This window comes from Strix uralensis, chromosome 3, assembly GCF_047716275.1.
Source record: "Strix uralensis isolate ZFMK-TIS-50842 chromosome 3, bStrUra1, whole genome shotgun sequence".
Taxonomy (NCBI): domain Eukaryota; kingdom Metazoa; phylum Chordata; class Aves; order Strigiformes; family Strigidae; genus Strix; species Strix uralensis.
The window spans coordinates 77,985,778-77,998,039 of record NC_133974.1 but is presented as its reverse complement, the minus strand read 5'-3'; the positions used below and the strand labels follow the sequence as shown (position 1 = coordinate 77,998,039).

Here is a 12,262-nt window from a genome sequence, read left to right as displayed (position 1 = left end):
ACTTGGGCAAAGAGCAGTACTGGGCTTTCTCTTAAGGACAGAATACAAATAGCTACAGAGTGAAAGGTGGCCTGGGATTATTCCTTTTATGAAGGGCCTGATTTGTGTCTGAGCTGAATAACTCAGCTCCCTCCAAGTGGCAGTCCTCCAGCACACTTTGTACTCACGGGAAACCTGCAATGCCACAGTAACCAAACCCATAGGTACCAGTAAGTGAAATAGTATGGCTCGGTGGTGCCAGGGACAATGCAGGTCAGGGGACTGCTGAGGGGAAGCAGAGGGAGAAACCGTAAGTGAAGGCTAAGCTTATAGTGCCAGAGTGGCTGTGTAGAAAGGTATTTTTGGAAGAGGAGACGTGGCCTTAGCCCCTGCTGTGGTATCCTGCTAGACTCTGTGCTGCATGGTTTGAAGACGAAGTCTTGAGTTTCCAAGACACGAGCCTACAACCAGGCTTCAACTTCCTTTCTGATGGGGAGGTGAAAGATTTACAAATATCCCACATGTGAGGCAGCATACTGGGTGTGCTCATCTATCGTAGATGTGCATTAGTCACAGGATAGACACTGTCTAAACTCTAGGGACTTGAGGGAAGCCCTGGAAATGCGTAAAAGAAAACTCAGAAAGAACCAAAAACCAAATAGTAAAGAAAGGTCTCTGAAAGCTGGGAAAAAAGCATACCTGGAGCAGCCATGCCTAAACTGGAGACTACTGAGCACTCATAGTCAGTGGCATCACTTGATGCTGCAGTTCCTCAAAGAGGCAAGAAGAGTAAAAATCTTCCTCTTAACTTTTTTTCTCAATTACAGGAAAGATAAGAAAGTAAAAGAAAAAAAAAATCCTCAGGCTGAAGATCCCACAGAACAGAAAAAGGCAAGTCTAATGTCAGTCTAATGACAGATCCAGCTCAAAGTTTCAGCAGGTGGGAAGGTGCTCCCCACACTTCCAGTACATACCCAAGAGAACAGGGCAGCTTAGGGGCTGTGTCTCTCACACAGGCAAGCCTTGTAGGGTGTGAATATGGATGTGGATCAGCACTTGGAAAAAGTCTCATGCGTCTAACACCAGAGTGCATTTTGAGCTCTAACAGTTACAGAGAAACACTTGAAAGTGCAACTTGCATATATTTAAGAGCTTCCAGAAACCAGAATAAACCCAAAATGAGCCTGAAGTCTGTACTTTTAAAAATTTCATGCTTTTTAGACAAAGCTCATATCTCTTGATAGGTATTGAACTGACTCAATATTTTTAAATGGTTGTCCTTGAGAATTGTAAAACTTGTTTTATTTTTTGTGGGTTTATTCCATAGAAATGCTTAAAAGGCAATAAAGCCAATCTCAATAGCATTGCTTAAATCCATGATTACATCAATTCTGTGTTGTGGGTATGTAGGGAGAAACTGAGTAGGAAATTCTAAGAGATTCCTGTAACAATAGTTACATTGTTTGCACACATGTATACCATAGTAACAGAAAAGAAACACAACCTGGCAGTTACAAAAAAACCCAACAGTGCCTTTAAAAACATACGTGTATATTCTGTGTTTACCTAGATTAACAGTGTCACTAGGGACTGATACACTGTGTACACTCCATCTTCCATATGATTTATTGAAGTTCTGTCTGGGCTTTTTTTCTTCAAAACTGGTTGTGCCTGATGTTTGCCAAGAAGAACCCAAGTTTCATGAAAAGCTAAACACCTGGAAGCTGAGATCAGGAGTGTCTAAGAAACATGAATTAATTTTATGACAGTGCTTTATAAAGGACCATATAAATTTTCCCACTGTAATTGGTATATACATTCAACAGTTTTATTCTATGTCAGTGCACATTAGTCGGCACAGCTGCTAGAGAGGCATTGCTGAACTGGTGTTTCTCTTCCATGACAAACACCTATTAAGCAGTCAGCATAAACTCTTCTTGTTACAGCCTCTGACATCACCCTCAGGGCAAGCGGACACAGAACAGCAATTGCTGAATTGCGTATGAAAATTATAGTTTTATTGTCTATACAAGTGAAGGTTTAACTCCAATTCCTGCTCGAGTCAGCTCTGTTATAAAGGAGCGATTCTTTCAGGGAACAAACAAGCACAGTACACCATTGTAATCAAAGGAACAGGCACTATTTATGTATTGGAAAGCCTTGTTCACAATAGTGCTAACACTCTAATGCCCCAGAAGCCACTATTTTAGCAGCTGTAGAGAAAAAAAGCATGACTAATAAGATGCCATACAGAGTCAGATACAGTTTTTTAGAACACAAATGGAATCATCCCATTTTATACAACTCAGTTTAATATGCACGACTGATAAGTAGGGATCATGTATTTAATGTTTATATAAGCAGTTTCTCCACCGCAGCGTTCAAAGGCTTCCAGTGTCTCTTGAATCAGATCTCCAACATTTTCACGCTTCTGCTGGCTGTAGTCTATCCCATCACCTGAATTAACTGGTTATAAAATTAAAAACAAAACAAATAAACAAACAAACAAAACCAAAAAGCAAAACAAAACAAAACAAAAAAACCCAAAAAAACCCAAGAATTATATTAAATTTACTGTTATGCTTTGAAATAATGACATAGGAAATTGCAATTGCTGGTCAGTCACTGTGCCTCTATTAGAAATTTTGCTCTCTAACATGAAACACAGCTGAATTTGAAAACAGGATGGTTTTGGTATCTCTTTAAGGCTCTGCTCAGGCTCTGACTTCGTATGCCTTCAAAATTTGTTTACGTATGCATTACTTCAGTATCTAAGCAAAAATCCTAATAAAAATAAAGGAAACACATTCTTTTATAAGATAAAGAAGGACTCTCTCTTACACAAGTTATTTCTAAAGACCATTACTTCTTTATTTCTAACATTGCTTATTTAGGGCAAAATTGTACTGCCAGATGCATAAACACTTATCTACAAAATGGTACTTAAGCTAGGCTTGTCATGATTTGAAATCTTAAATAGGTATTCTTTTGGGATTGTTCCATGTTAGACATCATATTCACACACTTATGTCATTTCTGATAGAGAGGATGTCATGTGGGCTAAAAGAGATATTTGGAGTATAACATGGCACTCATTCAATTTCTGCTCCCTGAAAAATGTGCAAAATTAAGTCAATGTCAAAAGGACAAATTATTGCAGCCCTCAGATGCAGTAACATTTACTGCTGATTTCTCCAACGTGGACTAGCAAGGGTGACACACATTCATATACACACAGCATAATTCTTTAAAAAAATCAGTGGGAACAACTGTCACAACAAAAAATACAAGAATAAGAAATAACTTCACCTGCAATGATGTTGAGAGTTTTAAAGAAGGAAAATATATTTCATTTTGTTTTAAAACAATATTCTGAAAACTATCTTCATATGGTTATATTCCAAGACAGCTATCAAAAATAATTTGCTAGGAGCATACTGTACTCTGATCAGGTGCGGTGCAGTGGCCAGGTGGAGCAGCTCTCACACTGCTGTAGGGTAGTACACTGTAGGGTGGTCAGTGGTCTCCAGGCAGTGGTGGCAGTGTGCCCATGTCATACATTCAGCATCACAAATAACGCTACTTGCTTATTGACACTCTCAGCCAGCCAGCAAAGAACACATTTGTCAAGACAATGCAAATTCTTGGGTAGTGCCTGCCTTTCACATTAGAAACATGGTGCACACAAGGTCAAGGGTAGATTTTGCTCCCACTGCTGCCTCCACATCCCCAGGTCGATGGGTTGTAGATGTACAACTGCATCCATCCTCATGTCCTCTCCTGGATCTAAGCCCAAGGATCTAGATTTAAAGTCTGTGACTTTGTTAGCAGTAAAAACTGAAGAACCATGTTCATGAAGAAAGAGCTGCTGAACACAGGTAAAAATCATCCTTTTGCTGAATTTTCGTGTAGAATATCTGATTGCACTCTAAGTTAATTATGTGTATATCAGTTTTCCAAGCTCCTTACACACATTTGTGTCACTTTGCCTTTTGTAAAATGTTTACACAAACACAGATGTGACATAAAAGGAGTGGGTTTCTAAGTGGAAAGGCAGTGAATTTTTTGTGGTGGTTACTCTTTAGCACATGAATGCTTTCCTATGTATTAATTGTTTATTTCACATGAGAAGCCAGGGTTGTGACATCAAAATTTACTACAGTGAAGTTACTGTAATGTCAGAAATAACAGATTATGAGAGTGCACAGAAAACACCAAGAGCTATTAAAGAAAAGGACTTATACAAAACACTAATGCAAAAAGCACATCACAATTGAGTGCAATTTAGACTAAGCATGGTTTGCTCTTGCAGAAAGCAACTGAGATCAGCAGTGCCTCATCACCTTTGTTGCATGTACACTGCCAGCACTCCCCAGAATACCTGGAGGTATTTCTGATTTCATCGGTTTGAGCAAAGAAAACCCTGAACCTTGACCTAAGTCTTGGCAAATATGTAAAGGAATTACTGACTTTCCAACCATTTGTCTATTATCTGTAATTTTAAGCCTACACACATGCTCTGCTAATGAGCTTACACAGCTTTCATCATTCTTTCAAAGAAGTAGTAAAAAAATCACCTCTCTGGAAGTAACGGTGATACACTGCTAAGCAAGTTTGGAGGAGACCAACAAGACACCGTGATAATGCTGGTAGAGTCACAGAACCATAGAATCATTTAGGTTGGAAAAGACGTTTAAGATCATTGAGTCAAATCATTAACCTAGCACTGCCAAGGCCACCACTAAACCATGTCCCTAAACAACACATCTACGCATCTTTTAAATACCTCCAAGGATGGTCACTCAACCACTTCCCTGGGCAGCCTGTTACAATGCTTGACAACTCTTTCAATTAAGACATTTTTCCTAATGTCCAATCTAAACTTCCCCTGGTGCAACTTGAGGCCATGTCCTCTTGTCCTATCACTTGTTACTTGGGAGAAAAGACTGGCACCCACCTTGTACAACCCCCTTTCTTGTACTTGTAGAGAGCAATAAGGTGTCCCCTCAGCCTCCTTTTCTCCAGCAGAGGTATCTTCCAGAATCCCATGTTACAGTCTTTATTATAGAGCATAGTCTGTACAATAAATGATGCCTTAGATGCTTGACTAAAAGGTGCCTAAGAGAATGAGGCACTGATAGTCTGCAAGGGAAGACTAAATGTGTGATGTGCAGAGCATCATTGCAATCTTTTTTTTCCTACAGACCATCTGTCCTATATGAAGGTCTGTATCCTCAAGACAGCCGTAATTCACATTAATGTCATGACACAAAATATAACCAACAATATCAGAAAAGTCACCTCGTAAGTACTAAAATAGTTATCCCATGCAGTTATAGGAATTAACAAATCTTTCAGACAAAAAAGTTAATCATTAACCCAACAGGACAACATCCACTAAATGGATGAGTCAGAATGATCTGCCCACTGCACCTAAGGGTAAATATCTAGTCATAATAACAATGATGATTAGTTGGAAAAAACTAGCTACTGAAGTATAGCGGTCTCAGCATGCTCTTCTCTGGTTTGACTCTCCTTCCAAGTTAGTTTCCCTGAGAAGCCAACGTCAGCCACAAAAATATTGCATATGTAAAGTGTGAACATGGATCTGATTCAAACTCTTTATGAAGTTGTCCTTTATGACGGAGAATAAATCAACATGAAAATGCTAGGAAGCACATTTGTCTTATCTTTGTCTCAAAGTGAAATGTCTGGCAAATTCAGCACGCATCAAGAACTCTTTTCAGAGCAAATGTTATTTCTGTGTTTAGAAGAAACACATTGAAACAATACTAACAGATCTAGAGGATTAGAATCCGGAAAAGATCTCATTTACCTTTCTGGATCAAAAAGTTAGTTCCCAGTCTCCTAAATCATGCACCAAGAGTTTTATGGTGCTTAAAAGTGAAGTGAAAGGCTTAGCACCTGTCAGGACCTGTGCTAGCTGGTGAAATCACCCAGCACACCAAGGCCAGGAGTGGCACTCCCTGCCCTGCCGTCAGTGCAGCCGGTGCCAGCTGCTACTGCTGAGGAAACCCTGCTCATACCCTCAGGGACTGAACTCGGTGTTTGGCAAGGAACAGGGGTGGATTTGAATTCTGCTTTAAAACATGGTTTGTATTTGAGTCTAGCCATGCTTCTGTTCATGATTCAGGATATTAAAGAAATTCTAGTGTTATTTGTATTCCATCTCATTTATTTTTAAAATTTCACTAGGGTAATGCTACAAATACAAAACTGTATTGCATTCAAGAAAGACAATCGAGTTTCCCTCAGAGCATTAAGAGCTTGATAGGGCAGTTCTGAAGTGGACAAGAAAGGTAAACTAACCCTTAAAACTCAGTCAGATCTATTCTTATCTCTGAACATTTGTTAGCATCTGAAAGTGTCCAAGACATACTTTCAGTTTATTAGATTTCACTTCAAGGCAGGCCAGGTCTCAAATAGAGGGTTTTTTAATCCCTCGAATATGTCAGAGTACCTCTCTGTAAGTATCTCTCAGATACCAGAGCTTGCTTCTGGTGGTGGCTGTTCCCAAGGTTCTACTTCATGGAAAGCACAAATTAAAACCAGAGTTTTCATACACCTGTTGTTGTAGGGGTGCCGTAGATCTTGGGATATTACAGTTTCCCCAAATGTTAAATATCTGAGGAATGCTTAGTGTTAGAGGACAGAATAATACTTAAAAGAGATTTCTGAAGAGACTGCAAAGGAAGCCCTGTGTTCGCAGCTTAAGCAATGTTTTTTAATCAAAATTGTAACTCAAAATCCATTCCTTTATTTTTTACTGATGAAATTTTGAGAGCATATACACAGACATATATTTCAATTTGCTGTTTTAGAACAAGTGGGTCCTAGCAGAAATTTTTAACTATGACTAGTTAAAAACAGACAGCTCTTGTATCACAGCAATTTTTTTGTGCACAAATCAATACCCAAAAACTTGCAAAGGTAGGCATCATTTCTCCCTTTTTGAATCTTGAGAAACAGAGATACTGAAAGGTAAAGCGACTTGCTCCAAGTCATGGAAGGGATCAGTCACAAATCATGCTTTTTGACTTTATATTGTAGATGATGAAAGTACTATTTATGGTAAAATATGGTAAAAACAATTTTTAAGCTGCTCAGTTCATCCTAGTCAAACCAACAGGTATTTTCAGCAATTAAAATGATTACAGTAATCCAACACGCTATCCACTTAAGATTTTTACTTCAAAAAACCAACAGTGATGGAATTGTAAAGTGCAGATATATTTCTCAGTATGGAATTGTATTTCTACAGAAAAGCCTGCCACAGAACAATATACAGTTAAGCAGTACAAACTAGCATTAAAATATTTTGTGGAAAATTTCAGGACTTTATCCTTTCTAGGAGTCAGCATCAATACCAAGAAATAAATGGAAGCTGATTTCAGCTATAGATTGACATGCATGTGTGTCAGGGTTCACACTGCATAAGTTCACTGCTCAGGTACAGTTCACAGCTTAATTAATTTTTCAAAGTCCTCTTGTTAGGATTAGTTTAATTGTTGTAAAAAATGTTGGCTTCCTGACCAGAGTGGAAATGAAAGCCCCTGATGAGTCAGTGCAGTGGGAGGGAGGAGGCTCCTTTGCACCGCTCCTCTCACTGTGACTCAGAACTGTGCTTTGAAATTGTCAGCTCCAGGAAGGATGAGGTAGTTCGGTCTCCCTGTTCATTTAATTGAAAGTCTGTGAAAAGTCACCGGCTAAGGCTCTAAAATCCTCCTGTCTGCTAAGAAACAGAGGGACACTGACAGTTCATTTCACTCAAGTGAAGGAAGGGCCACCAGGAGGTTATGACTTCTGGTCGTCACTAACCCAGACAGAAAAGCCCGTGTTCCATTCCTGAAGGCTCAGAGCAATGTGAACACCAGGTTTGCACGTTTCTTAGGACATGTCTAGATTATGTGCACACAGAAGTGCAAACCGGCCTCAGGCAGGCTGGTGACAAAGAAAGAGCATCGGAAAGAGGAGCTCATAGAGTAATTTCTGTCGGAAGGAACCTTTGGGGCCATCTAGTCCAAATGCCCTGCTCAAAGTCAGCTCCATTTTCAAAGCTAGGTCAGGTTGCTCAGGGTGAAATAGCTGAAGTTGCTCAGCACAGAGTAATCCCAGAACGAGAAATGGTGCAGAGATCCCCTTGAGCTGGCAGAGCTTTTCACCAGCCATTTCAAATGTGATGAAGGGAGGTGTTACTCCTTAAATATTAAAATCTATCTGGCAAAAGAGGATTTGCTGAAGTTACAAACTTCATAGGGAGAATTATTTTCTGTTTCGATACAAAACAAACCTAAACTTTTGGCATAGTAACAGGTTCTAACCTGCATATATAACACTGCTTTTGGAAGCTTAATCATATACTGAAGAAAGAGGCATAGATTTGACTGAAAAATTAATAAAATTTCATTAGCACCTTGAGTTGAAACTATGAAAACGTAATTTTAAAAAATGTAACATGTATCTTTCAAAGCACTTTAACACATTAAAGTGGAAAGTACTAATATGCTTTAAGGAGGCCAAATCTTTGAATATGCACAGACCTGGGTTTTTTGACACTATTAACACTCAGAGTTCCTTGTCTCTTGCTTTACTTGGCTGTTCCTTCACTAGGGCTGCGCGTTTATCACTTTACAATGCTACAGTACTGCAAAGACTGCAGAAGAATGTTTCAATCCAAGAAGAAAGCATGTATACTTTGAATTTTAAAAGAACACTAATATAGAGACATTTCTGCTCATCATAAGTCTTAGCAAAAAAACGATTTTATACTTCTGATATAAATCAGCTAGGTATTACCTAAATAAGATGCTTCCAAGATACCCTTAATTCTCATTGAATACATTTTGCTTTAGCATATAGATTCTTTCTATAGTTGTCTTCCATATGCAGCTAGCTTTTAGTTATTTCATAAATTAGCATTTATTTTAAAATGTAAGTGCTGTTACTATAAATACTATTCAGAAAGTCAACAATTCAATAAGTGGAGGAAGTGCTCTGATTGGAAAGGAAACATTTGACTGACTTACAATGTTTTACTAATGATGTAAGCCTACTAGAGATAGCTGTAACTACTTGTAAATTGCTGCAGTATAAAAAAACCTCAAAATCAACAACCCAAAAAACCTAACTGAAAATGAGCCAAGACAGCAGCTGTTATCGCAGTTTTCCATTTCCAGGAAATGTTAGCAACATCAAATGTAATCCATTCTAAGCCCAGAGTTTTTTTTTTTGGTTTTGTTTTGGTTGTTTTTTTTTTTTTAAATTATTTAATAGAAGTACAAAAATGAAAAAGAAATTGCAGATTTTGTAACAAATTATATTAGCAAACATATTTGACCAATGAGGTAAAAAAAAGAAATTATTTTTTTTTCCTCTGTAAGTACTTAAACTTCTCCAATGAATTTAGACTTTGAAGTTTGCCTATGTTTGTGCTATTGATCAATATCAAATGAAGTAGTAGTAAATAATCTTAGATAAACAGCATGCTCAACAGGGGAACAGAAACCGGAGTCTGAGATCTCTGTGGCCTTGGTGCACTGTTTACTGTTGCAAAATAATACATTAGGTCACAAATTGTGCTTGAAGTGCAACAAGAGTTGCACCACTTATGTGAATCTGATGTTCTTCCAATGGTTTTGGACATATATAAGCTAGTACAAAGTAAATACTGGCTTTTAGCTAGAAATCATGTTTGTGTGTGCAAAATTTGCATAGGTTTCCTGGACTGATGTGAAATACATTTGCTTGTCACACTATTTTCTCATCCAAATATATCACGATTAATGCAAAAAGAATTCAAACCATGGAAAAACAATTTTTTTGTATATGTGGAATAAACACAATTTATTTTTAAAATTAATTCAAAGTGACAAAGCTGAAAGTCCCAAAATGCTTTAAATATCACTGATATGAGTATGAAATGTAATACTGCAACAGTCGATTTTTAACACTGAGTTCATTCATACTTAAACTCAAGATGCTTGACAATCCATCCTCCTTCCCCCTGAGGAAGATTTTTATTTATGTAACCAAAATGCTTTTGAGGGAAAGCCCTAGGTTTTTCGTTACAAGCAAAAAGCTCAGTAATTCATTACTTTGTGTTAATAGCTGTTGATGTGTTTATACATCTGTCACGTACTAATGGAATTTGTTGTGTCTAAATTCACTGTTCAAAACCATTACCATTTAAGGACCCTATTTAGCATAGCTTGCCCATCAAAAATTTCATTGACAACTAAATTAATTCAATGACTGCTTTCATAACTTTGTGACAGAAGGGTGAGCCCTTTACTATCATTGAAATGCAACCATATAAATAATAGGTCAATATATTAAAAATTTCCCATCAAAGTTATGAGAGCAAATTGCTAGATATGCCTATAAATTACTGGATATGCCTGAAGTTGACAGTCTTCTACCTTTTCTGTTCCCTAATTAACCAAAATAAGCAAGAACCCAAAGTCAGCTGAGGGTATTTTAGCAGTGATTTGAGAACGGACAAGGAGATGAAAGCTATGAATGACTGTGTGGATTTGCCAAGATTTCTTTCATTGTTGAGGGACATGGACAGAATTTATGCGCTTTAAAGGACAGCTAGCACTGAAACTGGAATGTATCATTTTATCGTCAAGCCAGACAGAAAGGAACACCATGCTCCCCCAGATATCTGTCCTATGAGGGTCAGGATATCTCCTTCTGTCATCTCTAAATTTTTTTAATATATATTTTTTTAAAGTAAATTGAGTAATCTGATTACTGTTTCTTTCTGCATTTTTTCAGCTGGATCAATGCATGTAGTAGATAAAAAAAGAAAAAAAAAATTACCTTCCTAAGATATGAATTTGCATTCTTTTTATGAAGAACAGGAAGGATATAAAAATAAATACTTATCAAAAGCTAGGTAACAGCTATTTATTTTACATTAAGAAAAGCATACATTTGAATTTATAACAGCTTTTCAAGCAAACAGAAAAAAGCCAATTTTTAGACAACTAAAATGTATTATAATGAGTAGTCTTTACTAACAAGAACATAAAACGTTTAAAAAAGAAAGAAAATTGTGTCCCCCACGTGTGGTGTTTCTGCAGATTCACAGCTTTTGAATTCTGAAAGTTGAAGCCTTTTGAAAGCAATATAGGAACTACACATACACCACATGCAGACTTTTTTTTTTTAAAGCTTTAGGAATCTCTCACAAAACTGTCTCTTATTTATCTTTTCCAACATTTTTCCCGCATTAAGTGTGAAAAAAGATAAGTGAATAAGAAAAACTGTTTCATTAGTGACTCTAACTGGAGAACACTCACCCTTGTCTAAATTACACCTGTACCTTCTGTTGCTTGACCTGTTATTCAAAAGGGCCTCAAGTATGAAGAAAGCAAGAGGCTCAGCAGCATCCAGCCCAACTTGCTGAATGCCTGAGATCTTCTCACATCAAAGTCAGTTTCATAAAGGAAGCTGTAATGCTTTGGGAAATAAAATTACATGAAGAAAAGCCAATTTGTCAGGTTATAGAAACTTACTCTTCAGTTCAATCTTCAGAAGTAATGCTTGAAGAGACTGTATGTTGATATGCAATGAAGACACTCCTGTATTCTGTGGCACACAGTTTAGTGAGGACAAACTACCACCAGCAATGAGACCACAGCTGAACAAAAAGGAAGTACTGTAGATGGTCATCCCAAACACTCAATCTTTGCATCTTTTTGTGTCATTTTAAATTATTAAGTAGTAAGCTGAAGGAAGAGCAATCAAGAGTTCTTCAAATCTTGTTCTGACCTAAGCTACTTTTGAAAATGTTATTTTAAATATTGGCATTTAAATATCTTCCTTCAGAGAACCCTTTAGCACTTTTTACTGATACTAAATGAACTGAGAAACCATATATTTCTCTGAACATGCATTTCTCTTGAGATAATATATCAGTGAAAGGGAGGTTGGTTCGTGGCATGTTGTGAAAATGCATAACCCATCTCAATGGTTACTAAAAGTCAGCCATCTCAGGTACGACTGCTTATTTGCCTACCTTGCCCTCAAGACTGCAGGGACTCAAATTGTGGAGCGTGCTGATACTGTGAGCTCCTAAATTATCTGCTATTTTCATTCATCTGAGAAGAACCACTTTACTGTATTTAAAAAAAAAAAAAAAAAAGGAACAAAACTGCAATGACAGTTAACAGTAAAAAATGCTATTGATAACATCAGTGGCATGTACAAAGACAGAAGATATTTACACATGCTTTTCCAGTAACCCGACCCAGTA

The 12,262-nt window shown here is 37.4% G+C and overlaps 1 protein-coding gene across 4 annotated transcripts in view; it reads right to left on the bottom strand.

The window, feature by feature from the left end:
• Nucleotides 1–1,977: 1,977 nt before the first annotated feature.
• Nucleotides 1,978–12,262, bottom strand: part of PACRG (parkin coregulated) — a 253,642-nt gene continuing 243,357 nt past the window's right edge. For 2 of the 4 annotated variants that reach the window (XM_074862989.1, XM_074862990.1), the window contains one exon: nt 1,978–2,445. In XM_074862989.1, coding sequence (XP_074719090.1) covers nt 2,285–2,445 — 161 coding nt within the window. In that variant the 3' untranslated portion in view covers nt 1,978–2,284. The remainder of the gene's footprint in view (nt 2,446–12,262) is intronic. The other 2 variants (XM_074862991.1, XM_074862994.1) reach the window with 2 other exon arrangements.